The sequence below is a fragment of the Opisthocomus hoazin genome, chromosome 22 (assembly GCF_030867145.1).
Source record: "Opisthocomus hoazin isolate bOpiHoa1 chromosome 22, bOpiHoa1.hap1, whole genome shotgun sequence".
Classification (NCBI taxonomy): Eukaryota; Metazoa; Chordata; class Aves; order Opisthocomiformes; family Opisthocomidae; genus Opisthocomus; species Opisthocomus hoazin.
The window spans coordinates 4,936,894-4,960,981 of NC_134435.1; the positions used below are offsets into that span (position 1 = coordinate 4,936,894).

The 24,088-nt window shown below is 41.9% G+C and overlaps 1 protein-coding gene across 1 annotated transcript in view; it reads left to right on the forward strand.

The window, feature by feature from the left end:
• The window catches only part of SPOCK1 (SPARC (osteonectin), cwcv and kazal like domains proteoglycan 1), a 319,944-nt gene that overhangs the window by 287,570 nt on the left and 8,286 nt on the right, over nt 1-24,088 (forward strand). The window contains exons 7-9 of the mRNA XM_075441481.1: nt 13,551-13,667; nt 20,371-20,592; nt 21,187-21,249. Of these exons, the coding sequence (XP_075297596.1) occupies nt 13,551-13,667; nt 20,371-20,592; nt 21,187-21,249 (402 nt within the window). The remainder of the gene's footprint in view (nt 1-13,550; nt 13,668-20,370; nt 20,593-21,186; nt 21,250-24,088) is intronic.

Consider the following 24,088-nt stretch of genomic DNA (forward strand, 5'->3'; position numbering starts at 1 on the left):
CTGCTACATATGCAATTTTGGTTGAACTTTCACGTTTTCTCTGAAGAACTGATTATGTTTGGATACCAATCAAAATTACATTTTCTGTAACAGGACACTTGTTTTCTTACCTCTTTTTCTACAAGCTATTGTTTTTCAATGAAAGCAACAACAGCACAGGTCAGGATTTATGCAGTAGCGTTAGCTGTGAGTACAGAGGGAGCTGGCGTAGAAGCTGGAAGCCAGCCATTAACCATGGCAAGCTCTCTTCTTTCTGCTCGCAGTGTATCGCTTGTTCATGAAGGAATATTAACATCCTCTGTATATCCCCTCGCTGTATACACTGTTGGGAATGTGTAATGTTGCTCTTAATAACAACATTCCCTTATTTTCTCTCTCACAGTTGTCAATAAATCATTTCTTAAATGAATCAAGCCTTGTGAACTTGTACTGGCAAGATTGATTTCTGCGTGACATTTCTTTAGGAAATGAATTAAATCTTAGAAAGAAAAATGTGTGCGCAGAGGCAAAGTGTACTTTCACAGAGAGAGTATTTATGATGAATAGAAGGAAGATAGAGTACACATGCTTCAAAGAACACATTCTTGTAATGATGCACAGTACTAATATGATCTGAAGTAAAGATGGCAAGATCAGAAGCTTTCAATGCAGAATGATTACCATTTCCTTTGAAAGCATTATTTACTGTAAATTCCTGAGCTACTTTTAGAAATACATTGAGTTCTTTCATTGTAATTTACATAAGTCCTTATTTTTTTCTCTCTCCTCGGTATCCGTCAAAATAATTGGGCTTTCAGCAGTGCTTTTTACAGACAGGTGGATGTGAATCCGGGGTGATTTTTTTCTCTTTACTGCCTGCCTTTACGACAACTGAAGGAGGCTTCTCTTGCGTTATTACTTGTATGGGAGCCGCTCGGTGATTCTGCCTGCTATGCAAAGGAGTGAAGGTGGGTGTCCGTCACCTGCTGTTACACAGATACTGAAATCCAGTCTCCTGTTGCTGTCAGTGAGGGTTTCAGGAAGAAGAAAAAAAAATTTCTCAGTGAATTTTCTAAGATTTTCTTAACATTGTGTGTGCTTTTCTCTTGTGTTTAGTTATTTAGAGCTATAGCAAATGAACAAAACATTTGTGAAAACTGGTGTTTGTAAAAATATATGAGAACTTTACGCTTGAAAAAAGCATAATGTTTCATTTCTCACACTGAAAGGCTTTGGTACTATTCGTATGTGGGAACAGGGTGGAGAAATGCGTGTTACAAGAGTGCAGCCCCACTGTCTTGACTGCAGGAGCTTAGATTGAAAACATCAGGTTGACTTCCAAACCCATTTTACAGCTAATTAGCCAAGACAATACTATGCCGTGAGCCGATATCTACACTATTCTAATTTATGTGAGTGTAAATCTTGACTAGTCCACTTGATCTGTACAGAATGTAATTCTTTCTACGCATTTCATCTTCACCACAGGAGAAAGGCGATGCTGTGCTTTGCAGAACAGTCCTGATGAAGCAGTAATCGAACCAGCAAACTGTCTGAAGTACCAGCATGTCATTCATGTCTGCTTTCTTCCACAGAGTCTAGCCAAGTTTAAAGCAAATACTTTCTACTTAGAAATAATGTTGGTATTTAATAGTTGTGCTTGAACCATTGACGTACATCAGCAGATTTTTTTCACAGATCCTTGGTTGGCTTGTGTCGTGTTTGGTTGTTGAAATGCCCTTCAGCATTTCTGCTAAAGGGAATACCTAATGCAAGTCTGTGTGACTGCAGGTAGCTATTGGTCTAATGGGTTGGGCAGTAGCTGTAGTTCCAGCTATTTTGTTCTGCAGAATGACTACAGTTTAACTTCGATTCAGATTGTTTTCACTTTGGCTTAAGCCATCAGCAAGTTAGCAGCTAGGCCTGGGAGAGGGGGTCTGCTTCCCAGCCAGCCTTTTCTCCTGTTCTTTGCTTTTTCGCTCGCAGACTTGTCTGTGCTTTGGGGAGGTGATAGTAATTGCTTCTGCAAAGGCTTACAGCTACCCTACAATACACCCTTGTCAGCCTGGCCACTTGCAAAGCTGTCTTAGCCACAGTTCCAAATCTGTCATTTAAAAAAAAAAAAAAAAACAAACAAATTCCTTTCACACAAGCTAGTTTTATCCGTTTCAGAATTTTTCAACTTATGGCTTTCATAATGCCACAGGATGGTTTTGATCTCACTTGCCACTTTTTTTTTTAATGTTAAATGTTTTAATAGTGCAAATATTTTTTAAAAATTGGGACATTTTCAATAAATCATATCCTTGAATACACAAAACTGAATCCTCCCTCTAAAAGACTTTAAAAATACACAGAGAATTGACATTTCTTTAAATGATTCTTCCAAATACGCATTACTAGGAGATTTTTGCAACTCCATTCCATACTTTTTGAAGTTATTGATTCCAACAGCATCTAAGTGGCCAGGTGCTCATTAGTATGTTCATCTCATACTTTGCTTTATACTGTTAAATGCAGTTTTGTAGCTGTAGGAGGTGCACATCACAGCAGGTAATCAACAGACAGTGGGGTTTTTGAGCGTTTTTTTATCTACAGCCTTCCCTGACACTCAGCTCAGCTTGGCTCTGCTCTTCTTAATCCCGGAGAAGTTTGCTTTGTGCTGTAGTAGCCCCCCAGCTCTTCAATCCAGAAGCAGAGGCTGTAACAGCTGAAGCATCAGTGACTACCTCAGCCAAAAAACCCAAAGCTTGTTAAAAATCAAGGCCACTCCACCGCTTGGCCATGTAAATCCAAGAAAGTTCCTGAGCACCGATTTTGTGAGGGAAGAGGTGCTCCCTCATTTCACATCCAGCGAAGGTCCCATCATCTGGGGAGGTTCCACACTCCCTGTTGCTCACGCTGCAGGAGACAGTTGTCTCGCTAGAAGCCAAGTCCCTGTTTGGGATGCAGCTCCTTCACCTTCACAGTCACCTGCAGGGAGGAGTATATTTCTCAGTGCCTTTGTTAATTTGAGCATTCATGAACCAACCCAGACAAGTGTGTTTGCTGATGTACCGATCACTGTTCACTGTGAGGTTAATGGTAGTGCACTGGTGTAAAAGTGCTTCCAGCAAAATCTTATCCAGATCTGAAATCCATTCAAATTTGATTCTCAAAATATGTTGTATTTCCATACTAAAATTACTCCTTCACTTGATATTTTCATGTTGCCCTGTTCCTACACTGTATTTCCTGGTGGTATTTACTCATTTCTTGGTGTTGCAAGGTGCAGTAGCGCAGAGAGGGTTCTGAGTTCCTTCCAGGGGATCGTTGCAATCTGCTGGGGAGCTGTGTTGTCTCATTGGCGCTGTCTTATTGAATTTCAATCAGTTTTCCCAACAACTTGCTGAAGGAGTTCCCGTGGGACATCTTCAAATGCTCCTAGCCCCATGCTGTCCAACAACTCCTCATTTTGTCTTCTGGGGTTGTCTATGTTTTCTCATTTAAGAATAATTTACCACACAACAACATTTTACATTAATGAAGCCCTGGTGGTATCAGATGTGATAACATTCAGTAGGGAGCGCAGGAAAAAAGTACAGGGATATACACAGTACAAAATAAAAATCAGCTGATGTGCAAAATAGTTAATGAGGGGGAAAACCAGTTTCTGCTAGCATATGCTGTCTCACGAGTATCTCTATCCGTCCTGCTGAAGCGTGGGCAAATTGGATTTATCTATCCCTTTTCAAGGGTCCCTGAGAAAGCGAGTAAAGATGGTGGACTCCAGTGAAAAGAAAGGGAATCTACTCAATTGCTTCACCATTTTTTTTTTTTTTTGGAGGACAGAGTACCAGTTCCTGGCAAAAAGGAGACTTGCTAATAAATTCCCGGGTGCCTCATGCAGCTTTTAGGCAGCGTCCTAAGTCACAGCAGGGACTCTGAGAAGGACGGGGGGTATTTTTTCCTGTGAGAAGGCAGAGCGGTCATTGTGCTCCCTGGCCCTCTGGAAATGCCCCGTGATAGATAGACACAGGCTGCGTGGCCAGAGTGCTGCTTCTGCGTTTCTGTACCACGCTCTGCACTTCGTTTCTTCAGGTAGCAGCAGCGAGCGTTGCCGTAAGGGTGGAAAGTCCAAACTGTACCTCCAGAGTGGGCATCTGCCACTGGCATTTAGATCTTGCTAGCCATAAAAATAGTACCTTTTCTCATTAAAACAAACAAAAAAAACAATAACCACCTGGGAGCTCATTAGTTTTAGGACTGAACAAACTCACAGAGATGGGATTAGCGTCAGAAGAACAGAACTATGTAAAGGAAGCAGTTTTATCCTATGAACCACTCAAAAATTCATGCATTTTAAAAGAATGGCATCAAATAATAATGAATACCCCTATTTATTATGACACTTTGCAAAAAATATCTTCTGCCATTGGGGATTTTTTCCTAATTCAATGTAGATCTATCTGTGATCGTCCAAGGAACTGTAAATATTAGAAATCTCTTACGTTTCATTTCACATATACCCATATTTTCAACTTATTTTTTAAGAAATGTTGCATGTGCTTGTGCTCTAACATAGGCATTCTGTGAAATCATCTTATGTTTTCACTTTTTTCTCTATATATAATCTTTTAATTTATATTCTTGGCTGTTGCTTTCCCACTCTGATTGAACATAAATAGATCTGCCCATTTCTTCTCAAATACTGTCAAATTACTAATTTTACTACCTGAGTTTTGCTTTTTCAAGCTCAAGGCCATTTTCATTATGGAAGCTAGCAGCTGCCCTTATCAACAGCTCAACTTATTTCCAACTGTTGTAATTCAGAACATTTTTACTGAAGATCAGAATCTAAAATGTCTCTCTGTTCAGCGCTAGGAAGTGGAGTAAAACAACCTCCAGTGTAGAAAAGTTCCGCAGATTGTCTAAACACTTTCAGCTGTGGCTTTGGAAGCTCTGTAGGAAACAATTCCATCGAAAACTCAGATGTACACCCTATGGTAGCCTGTACTGCTTGCCTAAAAATATCTGTCGCTCAGTTCCCTCATTTTAATGTTTTGTTGCTATTCTTAATTATTCTTTCAGCTTTGCGTATTTGTTATTTCAAGTGCCTAGGAGTACACTGTCAGCGAAAACCTCTCATGGACCATGGGCTGTGGGTCTGCTTTAGACACTGCTTTAAAACCAAGGGATTTTAGAGGGAGAGAGGAGGGGAGGGAGGCAGGAGGCGAGACAATGACTCTGCTGAGACTTTTTTTCATCCAGAGCACAGCATGAACTTCTGGAAAAGTCCATTCAGTTAGACATTTTCATTTTCTCTGGCTTAGTTTTCAGTTTATAGAACTGTCTATTCCTTCTTTCAGGTGACATGGCAGAATTTGAATGAGGACATTAGGGTGAGCTGTCAAACAAATTTTGGGAGGCTAAGAACCGTGCGGGAGATAACATTTTAATTTTTACCTGACATGGCCAAAACGTGACGAGCGAGGTTACTGCCACAATCTATCCTGCCCAGTTCCGATGGACCCCCGGCATCGTTATGCTTTGGGTGTATTTAAAATAAGCCTTCAGTCTTCTTAAGCACCTGGCAAAGGTGAACTTTCCAGGGTTTTCAGAATTAATGCAAGCACAAAAGGAACCAGTGTTAAGTACTATAAAAGCAGATGTACGCTTAGCCTGCAGCTTGAGAGAGTGAGCTTTGTAGCTCTCAATCTTTGTTTATACAGTTCTAGCTGAGCTTTGTGTTTTAAATGTACCATTTTAAGCAAGCTTCAGATCAAAGCCTATTTCCTCTTTCCAATAACTCAGCTGCTCCTGTAATCATCTCAAAGTCTGAACTGCGGGATCTTGGCATCTGCTGCTGTATTTATAAGACAAGGCAAAACAAGCGACAGAAGGATCAGAGGTGGTTATCAGCAGAGGTGTCAACCCTGTGGAAGAATAGCCAGTGATTGCCAAAAATGCAGTACAACAAATATACCCATGTAGGACTCTGTCGTGAAATGCTGATGATCATAGGAGGGATTTTAAATGAAAGACATTCATTTATCAAACCAGCAAGGCATGTTTGGAATGCAATACCTTGCCTTAGAGTAATAGTAAACAGTCCATTCCTTTCTACTTCACAAAATTATTGGCATACTACTTCATTTTTTATTGCTATAAGAAGTTGCCGGAGGCCTCAACAAAAAGAACAAATTAGAGCATTGCCCCTTCCAACCAAGAACGGTGAAATATTTGTGAAGGTAATCATTGCCACAATTGCATCACCAAAATATTGCAGATAAAACACTTGGAGTCATCTGCAAGTCGCATATAGGGGTGTGTGTTTATATGCATGTGGGCGTAGTTGCATTTGAAGTGGAGGGTTAGCACAGCACTGAATTTATCTTGATGTTTACTTTCAAATCAGCTTCAGCAGCAGTGTTTTTTAGAACACGCTTTGAATTTTGCATGGCTGGGAGCGGACCCACTCCTTGAAGCCTGGAAGCTGATACAATTTTTTTTACTTCGGTTTTAAAGCCTATTGTGATAATCCACGCACATAGAGAAACAAGTATAGCAAGGTGAAAGAAGTTGTTGACTTACCTAGCAGAGAGAAAATGTAGTGGTGTTCGTCAGAGGAAGCATGATTACAATTGCCACATTTTCTTTTTATACAAAGAATACTATAAAAATTAATACTTAGTACAAAAGATGAGCATTATCTCCTGTCAACTTCGATGCTGTGTTGTGTTTACATCAAATCTTTTTAAAGAGTGGTATTACAGTGGGTTTTAAATACGAGTTTTATCATATAACTTTGTCATGCTAATTTCCAAAAATAAAAAAGTGAGACTTTTTTTCCTTCTGAATTGTTGAAACTATGCCTGTCCTATTTCTAACTGGAGGAATAGAATATCACTATTGGGCAATGTCACGCAGGTTTGTGCTATATCACTTTTTAATCAAAACTAAATGGACTTGTCCTCAAGGCTCGCAGGACAAATGACTGAACTGCTTGTTACGACTGAAATGGCTTCCAAACACAGCTGGTTTGCTGCTCGCGAGCCAAGCCGCAAGCAGGGCTCGTTTCCATTAACGGATCCCCTCCCTCTTGCTGCTCGGGCAACTCCAGGTCTGGAATTTCAGCCTCTGGATGGAGATGGGCTCTCTCGCAATGTTTCCTATTTCTGATTTACATTCTGTGGCTGGTCACCACGATCACAGCACATTGGTTCTGCTCCATGGCAGGACATTGGCGTCTTTTTAAGCAGGTGACTCGAAATTAGTGATGTGTTGCTAAGCTGAATTCCGTGATGGCAGATTTACGTCGTGTGGAAAGGATGCTAACCTCAGTGGCAAAATACGCATTTTTTAAAGCTTCTACTTTATTTCTTTTTTTTAATTTCTCTGTGTTTGCCGTTTCCTTTCCTCTGCAGTACAGATACAGTTGAAACTAGCCCAGCTCTTGGGGAACGTTCACATGCTCCACGTTGGCATTCAGGGAATAGGGAATTTGCTCCTCAGTCTCTCCCTAAGAGGCTGTTAAGTATTGTGTAACAATAATATGAACCCAAAGAACCAGTCTCTCCATGTGTAATTGATAGTAATGTAGTACTATTTGTGAGAATGATTACTATAATAACAGGAATAATGATAAGGCAACAGATACGTGCCAGATAAATGACAGAGAAGGGCTACAAAAATCATCCGAGAGCTGGAGCACCTCTCCTATGAGGAGAGGCTGAGAGAGCTGGGCTTGTTCAGCCTGGAGAAGAGAAGGCTGCGGGGAGACCTGATTGCAGCCTTTCAGTACTTAAAGGGAGCCAATAGGAAAGATGGGGACAATCTGTTTAGTAGAGACAGCAGTGACAGGACGAGGGGTAATGGTTTTAAACTAAAACAGGGTAGGTTTAGGCTGGATATAAGGAAGAAATTCTTTACAATGAGGGTGGTGAAACACTGGAATGGGTTGCTCAGAGAGGTAGTGGAGGCCCCATCCCTGGAAACATTCAAGACCAGGTTGGACAGGGCTCTGAGCACCCTGATCTAGTTAGTGGTGTCCCTGCTCGCTGCGGGGGGGTTGGACTAGATGACCTCCAGGGGTCCCTTCCAACCCAAAACTTTCTGTGATTCTATGATAAGTCAAATGACATCATTCTGTGAATCCAGTTGCACACCTTGCTTATTGTGAAATATAGTGTAATGTGTCACTGTAACTTTGTTCTGGACAATATGGACTCCTTGCTTGTCAGGACATTATTGCAGCAAGTGAGACGTCAACGCAGTAACGCAGTAATGTACTTCCTCAGTACTGAGTTTTGCAGTATGAGTTATAAGGCTCGTTTTGTTAGGGGCTGGAGATTTTACAATATTGTTTTGCTAGGCTGTAGTAAAAATGGAACGTGAGAGAACGTTCAGTATTGATTTAATCTTATGTATCTACAGTTAAATTCACTTTTAATGTTGATTTCTGGCACTGAGCACTTTTGAAAGTCCCTCCCTGAAAGAGTGAAATTAAATATTATACTGTTAATTATTACCACCAATGTGTATAGATTGCTATCTGTAGAGCTGAAAAAGTCCATAATGGAAGCACGCCTATAAAAACCTGAGCCTTTACAGCATGCTAGTGGCTTTCCATTAGGTCAGATTAATGTTTTCTGCTTGCTGAAAATAGGTATTTAGCAACAGTGCTTTCAGTTTGTTAAGAATAAATAACTGCTGGACCAATTGCTTCACCCTTGGGAACAAATCTGCACTTTCAGTGCTTGCTATTAAATCACTTCTGCGGGCTGATTTGTAACATCCGCAGATTCTGAGCTGAGGGTGTCGGCTGGATCCAGCAGCCGGTGGATCCTCCTCCTGCGCTCACATCGCCGTGACCCAGAGAAGCGACCGGTGCTGCCGCTGCCGGGGGTCCCACCGCCGCACTGGACGCAGGCCACGGCGCGCTGTGATTGAGGTGATGAGCTGGGCGTTAACCAGCCTGCTTCTCCGTCCCCGTTCGTACGGCAGCGATGCCAACCTGCGGCGCGCAGGGGAGGCGTGGGCTGTGGACGGGTGGCATCGAAGCATGGCAGCAGGGAGGGATCCAGGAGTGGATGTCATGAGGGACCGGGGATCAGAGCGCTGCTCAGGCAGAACTTTTGGTGACATGGATGAAATAACAATGATAAAGTCTTGTGGTTTTCCCCTTTTTTAAAGGTGTAGGGAATGAATTGAAGCTAGATTGAATTGTCTTGAAGAAAATAGACACAGAAGTGAAAATACTTATTTGCATGTGTTTGCACTTATGTCTTCCTTGCATTAGTAGAGTTTTAAATGGTTGTTGACAGTTGACTGGACAGACTTCACTTCTAGAGAGGGGCTATGAAGAGGTTCCTCTGGTGGTGTTTCTCCGCATCCCAGATTTTTTCATCAGTGCTTCAACTCATGTCGATATCCATATTGTTTGCAGCCTACGTATTCTCTCCTTATAGGTCTTCAAATAGCAAGAGACCCATTATCACATCCATTCCTCCTACAGCCCTGTTCTGCTCATCTGAGCAGTGTTACTTGAAACTTCTATTAATAGTAAAGAGGTACATTTGCACTGTATTTTTTATGACAAGTGTTCTTAAAAATGCTTTATAACTTATACTAATGTAAATTTATATATGAGGATCTTAGATTTGGGGCTCCTGAGAGCTGTGCTTCCTAATTGTTTGATATGTAACTAATGGGCTCTACTACCAGAAAGAAATCATTAAGTGCTTTGGTTCCTGGATACCAAGCTGGAGGCTGGGCCTGACTTTGAGCTTGTGAAACTCACACCTTCTGAATGACAATCCACTTTGAAGGGTCTGAAGTAACGTATCCCAAACCACACAAATTCAGAATGATTAGAGACATCTGAAAATGTTCAGACATAATAAATAAAATGGGATGCAGATCTGTTAGGTAGAGAGGCAGAATCTTTTTAACCATGCATGGTAGCATTAAAATAAAATCTAATACAAGAAATGTAAAATAATACTTCCTCTATTTTAGCGTGCAGGAGAAAGTAAGATTGAGGGCATGAAATACCTGAATAGAAATTTAACTGAACTTTGCGTTAAATTTTTGAAGTCTCAAAGAAATTTATTATTCACTACATATTAATAGAACAATTGATTACCATTTTACTCGTGAAACAACAGTTATTCTTCTGAAGAAACAATGCAGTCCTAGGAGAGAATCTCAACATATTATCCACTGTTGAATCATTCTTAAGCAGGATAATTAAGGAATATCTCAGTTATTGACAAAAAAACCCTCCAGAATGCAGAGAAGTCCAGTTCTGGGCTTACTATGAAGTCACACCTCAGACCGAATTCCAAAGGAAATCTGCAGGGTCTGTGCCATTTTGCAGACTTGTTGGTGAAATCAAGAGAAAGCATCATCCAGGGTCCATTTTAAAAGATTGCTGAAAGTCTATTCTTGCTCCATTAAAACGAAGAGAAGTACTGTTAGAGAATGGCGGGAGGATACCAGGCTCTGCGTCTGTCCGAGCAGCCGTAGGGTATAGCCGAGCTGATGCAGGCTGTGGATTGCAGCACTTGGGTAATGGCAGAGAGCAGTTGTAACTAGGAATGTACACGTACATGCTAAAAGGCAGTTCTCAACACACGTAGCATTACAGACAAGCAAAACAAATAAGTAAGGACTTAATTATGAATGGCATTTTACAGATCCTGACATGTTTGATTGGCTGGACTATACAGAGAAATTGTTTCAAGTCTGATTTACCATTAATTAATCTATTTGTGTTCCACTTACACTGTGTATTCAATCCTGTTTTCTACTGCAATTTAAAAGCATGGATTCAAATTACCTCAGTCAATGCAGTTTAAACCAAATGCCCACTTTGCAAAATTTAGTGGCGAGCCATTAGTTTTCCCCTGGAAAGCCCAATCTGCGTGGTGCTGAGGCCAGGAGAAGGGATGAGCGGGCTCCCGGCTCCTGCCCTGGCACTCACACTGGCAGGATGGCATCGCAAGTTGGAGAGCAAATACACTACCCCTCTGAGCATTTGACTTACCTTAGGGTTCTGCGGTGTCTGGAGTTGTCTTTGTATTCGGAAGCACACAAATCTGAATAAGGAAAACATCCCTAGAAGGTGTTTTCTTTCATATTATTTTTTTTCCCTGTGATTTGTTGACTTAGTCTGTGAAGTTCAGTAGAGCTGGACAGGAGGCATGAGGAGGGCATCAGGATGGCCCAGGAATGATGGTTTGTAGTCCAGAGTTCCAGCCTTGGCTTCCTAAAGATGTCATGTGCCACAATAAATAAGTATCAGGTTTGCACAATAAATCTGTGTTACTCATTTCTTGGACAACTGATTCCTCTGTTTTTCACCCAGTTGAGATAATCAGTAGTCAAAGCTGTGTTTATGCGTGTAGTTTTGACTGGAGATCATTTGGGAAATACTCTGAACATATGGATAACCTGTCATATAAGAAGTACTGGCTAAACAACACTTACTTGTTATATACTGTATTTCTCTTTTTTCCTTTGTAAAATTGACTTTCAAAGGACAAGACAACTACTTGGCAGAAGGAAAGAAAAGATACTGCCTACTTTTAATTCTGGAAGATAACGTGATTATCAGTACATTCTTTCTCAGCAAACATTTGTAAAGACAGGTTATTGAAAAGGCGGCTATCATGTTCTTTCATGTTGCTGTAGTTACCCAATGCTATTTGGGCAAAAATTATGTCTGATGAAAACCAGCGGATGACAATTTAACTGGGGATGCAGGACCAGCGTCTCCCATCCCTTGTAAAAGAAGTTTCTCCACACTCCTAACGTGTACTTAGGTGCCCAGCTTCTGCTGAAAATGGTGCATGATGGAAATTTCTTTATCTTTATGGATCTAAATTCACAAAATAAGAAATCATTCATGCCTGTCTAGAGCTAGTTCATTCCTGAATATTTATTACCTATAAAATTAGTTTTCTTCCTACCCTTCACCCCTTCAGGCAACACCTCTTAAAGGGGGCTTGTTACAGGCAGGATGATAGAATTTGTTCTGCTATTGCTTGTGTTGTGGCTTTACTCTGATAAAAGACTTTGTTTGTGAGTAACAGCCGAGGAACGAGAGCAGCGTGAGATGTTCCTTATCGAAAAGATGGCATGGGGGCTCAAAAATCCTATCAGTCTGTGATTTTTGTCTTAACTTGCAAAGATAAAATGGTTTATAATGAGTAAAATATAATGTTAATGGTAACAAGATAAAGTTATAGGCTTTTCCAATAATGTAAGTTGTTTTACAGTTAATATACAGTCTTCTATTTCTTTTACATTAATTGTTTTCTTCCATTTCTTTTACATTGTTTTTTTCTTTAAGACCTGATTTTTCCTTACCTGGACTCAGCCTTAGTGGGGTAGTGATCTTCGTATTTTTATCTTTAAAGGAAAATCTATCAAAACTGTTTCAGAAAAATTGGAAAATCTTTCTTCCCCCACCCCCATATATGCTAAAATACTTTCCACTTAAGAAAGCTATAACGTCCTGTATTTAACCTCAGAGTTATTTCTGACCCCCAAAAAAACAGCAAGAACAAACAAATACTCACCACAGCCATGAGATACCAGCAAGTTCTCCGCAGTCGCTGGAGCGGTGAGTTAAACTTGGGAAGACAAGCCGAGGGACTCAATTGTTCTTCAATAAGGTGGAAGGAGGAATATTATGATGTGCAGTGAATTGGAGAAGACATGTTGTCACTTGCCCTGTGAAGGATGTCTGCCTCTGTGGCAGAAAGTCTTGCTCTGTATTCCAAGAAATGTCATTTAAAATGTAGAATGAGTGCACAGCAGGAATAATAAAATTGTCTGAGCGTGTGAATTTTAAGCACTAAACGTGATACGGAAACAAGAATATTTTTTCTGACAGAAACTGGTGACTAATGCAGCTTTCTTCCTTAAAAATATTTGCTTCAGCTGGGCATTAATCTTGTGGCAGAAATTTCTGGAAAAATTAGATATTTCTCAGCAAAAATTTATGGAAAAGAAATGTTTTACCTAGCTAACAAAATGGAATTGACAACCTTCGGAAGTGGCAAAGTCTCATTTCCAGTACAACCAGAGCAACATAACAATTTTCTTTCTTATGTATGTAAATAAGTATACGTATTTCCTATTCCTGTGATAATAGCTTTATACTAAGCCAAACGTGGTTATAAATTATTCCTAGCATCTTGTTCAAGTAGTATGTCTAGGCAAGTATGTCCCTCCTCCCCATCTGCTTGACTGATATTTTTCTCTGAAATTCTAAAAGGTGAACACGTTGAAGTGAAATAGTCACCTAGCTCTAACTGAGGACCTGCGGGTAGCTCTGCGTGTCACTTCGTCCATCACAAATCACGTCACCTACTGGGGAGATACTGGAGTACAACTGATAATTCATAATGACTTACATTTTCTTTTTAACTTGCATCCTTTGCTCTAACATTCTCTTTTACTTCAGAGCTCTTAATGAGAAGGACCTTACAACCACAAACAATATTTTTCGAATAGACTGTCTGGAGAAAGCTTTGTCACTAGTGCTCTTGACTCAGTCTGGTGCTTTGTTCTTTTTCTAGCTTGCACAGACAAAGAACTGAGGAATCTTGCTTCGCGACTAAAAGACTGGTTCGGTGCTCTTCACGAGGACGCAAATCGTGTCATCAAACCAACAAGCTCGGAGACGGCACAAGGCAGTAAGGAAACACCTTTCCCGTTGACCGTTGAGTGTTGTAGGCAGCTTCCCAGCCTGCGAGCGCGTTCAGCTGAGCACAGCTCAACGCCATGTCGAGCAGGTGACCGCGAAGCAGCAGGTCCGCAGGAGACCTGATCCTGCCGATAAACATCTGCACTGTTTTCTACAGTCGTTCTGTGCTCTCTCTGGCCCAAACTGCTCTGAAAACTGGCAGTCAGAGACGGAGAGACCTCATGAGTTAATTAGGCAAATAACGGCATCTGAAGGCCGTGGAGGTCACATCTATACTGGTAAATAAAACTGTTCAGGGACTTTCCTCAAGCCCTGAGGTTAACTAGCATGACATAGTTCACGTCTGTACAGTTAAGCTCCGTGACCCTCCAAATCAGCGTGGCTGTATCCGAGTCACTTCTTGGGGATGGACTGTGGCGTATGCTTACCTCCAGTTTATGGCCAAGCATTTTCTGACCCAGCGTCAGTGGCATGAACCAAAAACATCACCTATGAGCATAAGGAAAATTACGGCAATGTTGTGAAGGACTCATTTAGACTTAATTTTGCAATTTCTTGCTAATACCTTGTATAAGAGAAAGAATAATGAAACCATCTGTATTATGGCCACAGAGCTGGGATAGTTAAATAGTGTGGAAAGCTGGAATCTGTTGTGTCCCAGGTATTTAATAATACCATCTTTGCTTCCTTTGATTTTTTTTTAAGAAAGGAAGAAAATGAACAGTTTAGAGGACACTTACTCTATGTAGGTTTAGCCAACATGACTGATTTTGATGTCATTTACCCACCAGGGAGGGGAAAGAGTCAGATAATAGCATCAAAAGAGGTCATGTTCATCAGAGAGCAGATGTGAATTTATTTTCTGTGAGGACTTTTAAATAGTATGTCCCAAAGCACATGGTCCCCTGGGTTGCAAAGTAGGATGCGTAAGTTTTATCTAGGTGTGTGACTTGCCTTCAGTTCACTGCCCTGATTCTCTGGTAGAAGCTGTCTAAAGCCAGCGTTCGCACACGCAGAACTGGAAGGGTTCGGTCCCGTTTAGGGCTCTTTTGACCCCAGTGTCTCTTGTTTCCCTGTAGTATGAGGCTGAAGAGGCTACAGGCACAGCAGAACAAACCCAGCACATCAGGATGGGCATTTACTGTTGGTCCATGTTTCCACAGTCACTCTTACTTTGTTTCCTTTGCTGCTTTTGAGCTCGTGTAGCAATAAATTCCCTCTTCCAAAAGAGACAGTATATACCGCAGGCTATCTTGCGCAAAACTATAGTCCAACCTCATTAATGCCAAGTAATTGTATCTTAAAACTGTGTGGTGAAATAAGCCATGTTCTGTGTAAAATCATCTTTTTCATCTGTCCCGTAATTTCAATAGTTTTTTCAACAATCAGTGTCTTTAAAAACCATATATCCTACTTATTTCTGAAGCAGTACTCCAAAAAAGGATGTTATCATGCAGAGGAAGTCGAACCATAGTGCAAAAAGGCAACTGGAGCTAATCATGGCTTCAAGGCATGAATTCATTTCAGACCCCCATGGCAGAAAACACCAGAGACTGAAAACTTTGTCTGAAGTCCTTTGGGCCCAGAACCACACAAAATCTCGTTTTATCAGCCTGTCAAAGGGGTGTTTTTCATGCAGGTGACCCGTGAGCTGCTCATGAGGATCTTACCAAAGTCTGAAGACCAAATTCGTTCCTAAAGGTTTGGGTTTTTTTGCTGAAGCAATTTCAGTGAGAAAAACATTCCCGGTAATTCTGCAGTGTTTGCTCTGATTCACAGAGGAGCTGTTATCTCTTTTTAGTTTAGTTTGATTCCTGGCAGCTTTTATATGAAAGGCTGCCTTGGTGGTCTTAAACACTTGATCTCAACAGTGTTCATTTTTAGACTGTTGACTTAGTTTGGCACATTTTCTGATTTTCTTGCATGTCAGTTAAAAAAAAAAAAAGAAGAAAGAAATTTTATGAGTTGTCTAAATCGTTTCTGAATGCCACAAAACTTAGGCCTGTTTTTCTTTTTAAGAGTTTGCAAGAGTATTCATTAATTAATCTGTGTGTGCCAAATTCTGCAGCTCCAGTTCTCTCTGGAAGAGCTGAAAATACACACGGAGTAAGGACGACAGTATTTGGCTTCCTTTAACTTCAAACATTTATAAAAATGAAAGACCTCTTAAACAGGGCTCAAAATTCAAAGCAAAGTTCACATAGCCAAGCTAGGAAAAAAAACCTTGTGTGAATCCCGGCAAACAGGACACACGCAGCTCTGGAAATAGGCTCTGATGTACACATTGCCCTTTTTTCATTGCTCTGCGTGTGTTGCCCTCCTCACCAGGCTGATCACTTCATTAAGCTGAACTGGTTTGATTATGCCTGTCGAGTCTTAAAAGGCGGACACATTCTCAAAGTAATCCGTTCTGGGTATGCCCCTGCGGCAGCAAAAGGAACAGATGGTGGGATGCGATGACTAAGATGCCTCGGACACATCAGCTGTCTAGAGAAGGTGTTCCAGCAGAGATTTCTCTATGCTACATTAAATTTTCAAGATGTTACTGTGAGTGTAAGTAAGCTTTTTGAGCATATTAAGTTCACCCTCAGGTGAAGGAAAAAAGTACACTTTTGGTTTTTTTTAACTCTCTTGAAAGGAGAGGGATGAGGGTGAGTCATTGCGTTTGAAATCTCAGACCTTCATTCAGTGGATCTGCCAGATCCCGGCAAAGCACCATAGGCCAGGAACTTTGTCTTCTGCGGGCTTTGTACAATTGAAATCTCCTCAATAAATAATACAGCCAACGAAGGGGCATGCTTTGGCATAAGGAAATAATAAAACTAATTAGGTAGTAAGATCAGATTCAAATTACTCCTGAGCCTGCTGATAATTCGTAACATTCCCGTATTGTATCTAGATAGTCTCTTTGGTTGGACTGGGAGTTGTTTTTCTTTTACTAGAGATCTATGCAATATAAAGGATTTTTTTCTGGGGAACATTTCTTCTCCTCCTTCCTTTATTTTAAGTGATGGGGGAAATTAGGTTAATTATTCCCCTGTTAATTTAATTGTAGTGTACTTTAATAAAACTAGCTCATGTAAGTCAACTCTTGAAGGGGAAAAAGAATTTTATGTGCCAGAAGGTGTGTTTATTTTTAATTAGTATTTCCACTTAAACACTTTTTTAAATTTAATTCCATTTTAATTCAGAGGAGGTGGAGCATTTTTAGTATTAATGGGATATGAGACTTTTGCATGTAGGTCACTGCTTTCATTTCCTTCCAGATCTGTACCGAATCAAGGTTGTTAGGAGGCTGACCAGCTGTCAGTCAGAATGAGAAGTGTAATGGTCTCAGTGCAGGTCCTGGTGAGCAGGTTCCAAATGAAAGCAGCCACCACCACAACTGACATCAGCTGGCATCTGTGTTGGCAGCCTCTGCCAAGGAGCCAAGAGCAGGAGGGACATGGAGCCAGCACCATTCTCTGCTTCTCACCACAGGCACTGCAGGGCTGAGCTGAGGCACAGAAAGATGCAGAGACGGTCTCACTGAGGTTACTGTTATTCTGGGTCTGTTGTGCCAGAAGTCCAGCCTATTAACCCAGCACTTTATTCATTACAGAATAATGTGATTTATTTCATCCAACATATAGCATCATATTTATAAGCAAGTATATCAAAAGACTCCAAAAAGGAATTAATTCATTCAACGTCACTTGGCCTCGCCATGTTGATGGGAGCACGGTGACCTCCCAATGAAGGTAGGTGAGCTCCGAGAACCATTTGTCATCAGCTGCCCTGCGTACGCACGAAGTCAGAGCCTGCGTTGCACACTTAGGGCGCACTTTGCTTTCATTCCTGTTGCTGGGTGCCGAGAGGGTCCAGGATTGCTGGGTTTGGGCTGTGGATGCAGTGTTGTGAAAGGTGATTTACAGGCAGTAGCTTTTACTGGGAAACAATACAAAGTGGAGGTAGATACTACTATTCACCTTCAACCACATGGTAAGGAACAATTAAAGAATTAACCTTTTCACTGATAGTAGCCAACTAGCTGAGGGCTTTCTGTTGTACCTGCCGTCAAGACTTCCAGACCACACTGTTGGACCAGCACTGCTTAATAATGCAGCCTCTTAATAAACCTAATCTGGAGCTCAGGTCACAACAGCGAAAGCTCCCTTGTTTATAAGAAATTGCAATCAAAGTCTCGTCAACTAATGTAATTAACTGTCTTCGTAAGTGACCTTTCATGATTGTATCTTGCATCCGAGCCCTGATGGTGTGTCACAGAGCAGCTTGGTATTCACATCAGTCAGTATCTTGTGATCTGCTCAGACAGCTCAGTGCGGAGGGCACGCTGCTGGTGTATCTCTGAACACGTGTTGTACACACAGATAAAGACTCCCCAGCAGCGAGGAAAACACGACTCGGAAATAATCCACAGGCACTGTCAGGGGCAAGGTCATGCCAGGATCTCCTTCTCCCTGTGTGAATCCTTACCAGTTAGGAGGTGACCTTTAGAGACCCACAGGGCTGAGCAACATGTACCGTACTCAACTGATTGTAGAAAAGACCTTGTAGCTACTCACTGTAGCAGCAGTAATTGCCACAACAGGGCCTGAAGACCATCACCAGAGAGGGCATCAGTGCAGAAAGAGAGCAGCCAACAGAACCCAGCTGTTTTTCCCCTAGAAACGGTTAAACTGGGATAGCTGAAGCAGGTACCGATCCCTGCTCCGCCGTGCAATCGAATGGTCCGCCCTTGCCTGTTCGACTACATTTAACCTGCTCAGTGTTGGGGAATCAGGCACAGCGTACACCCGCACAAGGCAGGACTGCGTGTCCTGCTCCTCGGTGCTTTGTAAAGGCAAAGTCAAGGATTTAAGAATCCTTTCACTCAGAAGAGATTGCACAGTGACCAAATCCTGCTTGCCTTCTGCAGGTGAATAAAATAATTGAAGTCCGTAGTCCTAATTGCTTCAGCAAGGTGAGCAGACTTCCTCCCTACATCTATTCACGTGGCCTTTTTGTTTTTCACTGTGCTCAAACTCGATTAGATAACGTTAGAGGAGATGACAGCCCAAAAATGTGATGAAATGTTGAGCATGATCACACTCTTCCCTGCTTGAGCTACCTCTAGCCCTGAGGAAGTGGTGTTACCTTCTTCCTTTCTTAGAGAAACATGTATTCTGAATGACAGAAACCTTCCCATTAGTTAACCCTTCTGGTTGTTCCTCCGTGTCACTGACAACCTTCAGCTGCACTTGCACACAGAAAGCACAGCTTCCAGCATAAAGCACTGCCCTCCTTTGGAGTCATACGTAAAATAGCAGGTAGGCTGCAGAGCTTGGACAGACTGTCAGCATGATTCCAGCAACATCTGAGGTTTCACTTTAACAAAGCAGCATCCTGAAATGGGACTTGACACGTACAGCAAAGAAGGCTAAGCTTGACCTCTTTCAATGAAAGATGCAGCAAAAGGAAAAAGCCTGTCAGACTTCTCCACGTGGCAAATAGCAGGATGCGTAGCTCGGAGGCAGGTTATCCCCCACAGCTGATACAGAATGAGCACGAGGTGCCTGGAGTGCGTGGTTCAGGCACCCTCCATGCCTGTAAATCCCCAGCCAATGCATGCATGATTCTGAGTCCTTGTTGAAACCAATATCCTTATTATCAGCTTTATGAGCTCTGCATTGCAAATATACTTTCTGCCGTCATAGGTAACTTGGAAATTAGTCCATGTTTGTACCAAGTGTTGAAAAATACAGTGACGCTATGGATTTATAATGCCCTGTCTTGTTAGTGAAAGAAGGCAATGCCACTGTTTTTGTGGAGACTGCAGAATACTGGAATATGTATCTCATACACATTGTGGGTATCTATATGCCTGGCTTGTACTTTCTGTGATAACCACTGCTGGTGCTGCGGTCTTTTAAGGATCTGGGCTATTAAAATGGATGATGATGTTGGTATCCAAAGCGCTGGAAGAGCAGAATCCTGTATTGCTGCACAATCCTGGAGGCTGCAAGAAGGAACAGTGCTGCTGTGGCCCACAGCACATGCAGCTCTCCAGAGCTCCCAGCTGAAGCAGTGCCATTCTTCAGAGCGGTGCGAGCAGGAGAGATGCTTCGTCGCTTCTTTCCCGCTGCCTCCCCCAGGCAGCTCACAGTCCAGATCAAAGCATTCAGTTGTCCACCACAGGATGCAGGGCTTTGAAGAGTGAAAAGCTAGGATGAGAGGTGGAAGGTAAGAGCTCAGCTGGAAAGAATTTGATCAGGGAACTAGAAATGGGTCCAGGAAACAGGATTTAAATCGCATTCAGACTCAGTCTAGTTTGAAAATATGGTGGATGCAGCCTTTTCTCATCACGTTTCCGTTTCTTGGAGCAAGGCCAACCCACTTGGACTGAGGACAGAAAAAAAAATCTGAGACTTTTTTGAGTAGAAAGAACTTTGAATTACAGTAATCAGCTATGAATCTCAGCCCTCCCCACCCCACAGCCCCTCAAGAGTGTGAGTAGTGCTCTAGTCTGTAGCTGTGCTTGGGTTTTAAGCTTTACACAGTCAGTTCCGTCTAGAATTTTGTTTGCTTTGGGCAAGTCAGGTTAATGTTCAGAGTCCAGCCAAAAAAAATTAGCAAGGCTTCAGCTTCTCAGTGATGGCTGTGCAGTGAGCGAGCTGGGATTCAGCTGGGGATGTTTGCCTGTCTGCTTACAGGATTTGACACCAGCATACTGCCAATCTGCAAGGATTCCTTAGGCTGGATGTTCAACAAACTTGACATGAATTATGACCTGCTGCTGGATCCCTCGGAGATCAGTGCCATTTATCTGGACAAGTACGAGCCGTGCGTCAAGCCACTCTTCAACTCGTGCGACTCCTTCAAAGACGGAAAGCTTTCCAACAACGAGTGGTGCTACTGCTTCCAGAAGCCGGGCGGTGAGTCGCGTGAAGAGAGGTTGGTTGGGTCTCCCCATGTTCCAGGTTTGATTGACCCCCTGACAGACATAGTTTGCTAGTTGGCAGGCAGCTGCCTTAAAAAGCTCTTTTCTCCCGCGCTGGTGTGAAAGGGCGTTGTGTGACAATGTTTGGTGTCGCGGATGAACTGAATTAATATCCCTTGATCATTCAGACAAACAAAGAAGTAGTAGGTACCAGTGCACGCAGTCTAGAAGTAAGCTCTGTTGCTGATGTGAAGCTCAAGAACTTACTCTTTTATTAATGCAGGAATTAGTCAATTAGCAAATCATAAATTAGAGAGCTGGCATTATGTCAGTTTGGTGAAAAGAGAGGAAAACTGGTTTAACAATTAAAATGGCCCCCAAACACTACTCTCATCTACAGTGGGATGCGTTTTTTTTTTCAATTAGTGGAGCTAATGACATAAATTTGTTTTGCAGTACAGTACCAGCATATGGGCTTCTTTCCTTCCCAGGTGTACGGTAGTCTACATTTCATGTCAGTAGTGAAGCCAGTCATTATAAAGTCTGTCCCGTACCATCTGGAAACTGATTCTCATACATTATATTTTAGGTCTTCCTTGCCAGAATGAAATGAATAGAATTCAAAAGCTAAGTAGAGGGAAGAGTCTGTTGGGTAAGTTCGATTACTTGCTATTCATTTACTCAACTAATTAAAGCTTCTGTGATTATTGTAACTTTATATGCAGTAATGGTTTTTCAATTACAGACTAATGTTTTGAGTCGGGAATATGCACCACTGAGTGTAGGCCTGACACTATGAAATTAAACAAATAATGAGATAACAACATTCAGAGCAGGTGTCAGCATGGCAATGGGTTCAGAAATAATTTACAGCCCTTCAGAAATGCAAAGCCTTGTCTGCACAGAGCTTAATACTGCCTTCATCACCTCGTAGGTCAGAGTAAGTACGGAGGCTGCTTGATACTCCAGCCTCCCATTTTTGAAGGGTGACTGAAGGAGCCACAGTGCATAGCCAATGGATTCGTGTCTTCTTCCAGTTACAGTGCAATGCATGCATTCCTTGGGGCTCAGGTTTGCCTAATCATCCCTAAATATATTTCAGTATATTCTGTGTATATGAAAACAGGAATTCATCTCATCTCATTTTAGGCAGCCCTGCAGTGTGCTTCGCTCTGTAAGATGTGGCAATGCCTGCCCCTCTCTCTGGTCACTGTTGGGAGCCTGAATTGATTCATAACTTACAGTGCCCTGGTGGATATCTAAAAATAGGTGAAATAAATCCCAGTAAGGCTTTTTCCCATTTAATTGCTAAAAAATCATGTTGTTGAACAGAGTAAATTTAAGGTAACCAATTCCATACCCTAAAATCACGCAGTGTTATGCAGCCTAGCATTGATGTGGTGTTTTCTTATTGAAACTTCTGTCCTAGCGCCTTTGTGTACACGGAGCCAAGTCACGCGAGGCGTACTAGTGCAGATCAAAGTCTCTGTTTACCGAAAGCACTGCATTTCACTCGTGAAGAGCCTGGCTCACCCCAGCCCCAGGCTGTCAGGCCCATCCTTGGGAACCCGTGTCAGGTTCTTGCAGCATCGCTAGCTGCAGCACAGAGTGTGCGCGCCGGCTCCGCTGCAGCGCTTCTCAGATGGCAGCCTGCTTCTTGGGTTGCTCTCAGATTTTAGTCTGATGTTTCTGGATGCTCATTAGCAGACCCTGCAAACAGAGCTTCTGCAAAGCTCATTTTTGCCAAACCCTGCCATTCCCAGACGCTGCTGCTGTTTGAGCTCAGGGTTCAGGTACCTTATAAACAATCCCAACAGGGATTCTTAAAATAAGAATAAAAGCCAGAGGGACTATGTTTTAGTACACATAAAGATCAAGATGTGTCCGAGTCACAGCTCCTGCTGTTCACAGCTGTGGGAGCGAAGGGAGGATTGATAGCTCAGTTGTATGTGTGCTCCATTCAGTAGATCTTTTGCATTTGTGTTGGAATGCATGTGGTGGCAGAGGAAGTCGCAGTGTTCTCTGTCTTGTGGGTGTCGTGATTTTCAAAGCCACCTAAAAGAGTAAGAAGCCCACTTCCTAACAGATAGCTTTGGCTATCCCATATTTATTTTATGCTTTGCTGTTATTTGCTATGTGCAATAAATGTCATCCAGGTTGAAACATAAGTGGTTTGTTCCAGTGTGCGGGGAAAAAATGACAACTATATTGCGGGCAGGACAACATGCAGGCAGCTGTAGCTCATCACTGGGATCTGATCACAATAGCAGAAGCAAAATGATGAAGTAAAAGCAGTAAGAATAGTCCCTTACCACAGATAACTTCTAGTCAACTGTATGAAAAAAAATGAAGGATGAAAGTGGCTAAGCTCAACAAATCAAGTGTCAGGCATAGGTTGTTCCACAAGCTAAAAAATTATAGAGAGGAACTCTTTGCTTCACCTGCCTTGAAAGTCTGCCTGCATAATGGCACCTGTCTGTGAGATTTTAATGTGATTTCATAGCTATTTATACAGCGGAAAACATTGTCTTTTCACTGGCTGAAAAATCATGCGAAAGGAAACAAAAACATACACGTGACAAAAAACATGCTTGTAGCAACAATAAAGATTGAAAAGAGAGATGAATATTTTCAGAGAAACTAGCCTTTAATTATTCTCTTTCCTTCTCTGTCCCTGACATATAGAGCACAGCATTTACAGTCTGGACAGTACGCACAAAGAAGATTTCTGTTAACTTGTATCCATTGATAAAAAGTGATGACTTTTGATATTTTGTTCTCTATATATTTTTCAAAACACATGACAGTTTCAGCAAAGTACTTCAAAGCCATTGCCATTAGATATGTTGAATTTGGAGGCTTTCAAATAGAGTCTAGCGTCCCAGGGGACTGAATTAAAAAGTAAACAGTACTATTCATCTTTTCCTACCAGATTTATCTAGAGTACAATTAACTGCAGAGAGTGTACTTTTAGAGCATACAACTGTGCAGCCTGATAATGCTTCCTCCACATCGCTAAGGTAATAAATTTATGCTCCCATCGCTATTTTCTTCTGTATCAGCCCTGTGAATTCAGCGAACATAATAGCTAATACAGGGAGCTGGCTAGCACTTAATTCTGCCAGGCTTTTACCTGTGTGCTTCACTACCTTTAGCATATAATTATTCTCTCCGTGTCCTCTGAGGAAGGGGAGTATTATATAGATAAGGAAATGATGCAAAAAAAAAATAGAAGATATATAGGTCTGGATCCATAAAGAGGATATAGATGCAACAGTGCTGTTCAAGTTTGCGTGGAATAATTAAATACTCCACGGGACAGAGAGAGATGGGGGAAGCAGGAGTCAGTAGCCTGAGGCGGTTCAGTGGGGAGTGACTGACATTTTGTAGCGCTTAATAGTAAAGCTGGTCTGCCAGTGGTCCTTTCCATGTGTGTGGGGAAGCCCAGTCTGTGCAAGAACCTCTGGAGAGCAAATGTGAGCTCCTTTTGC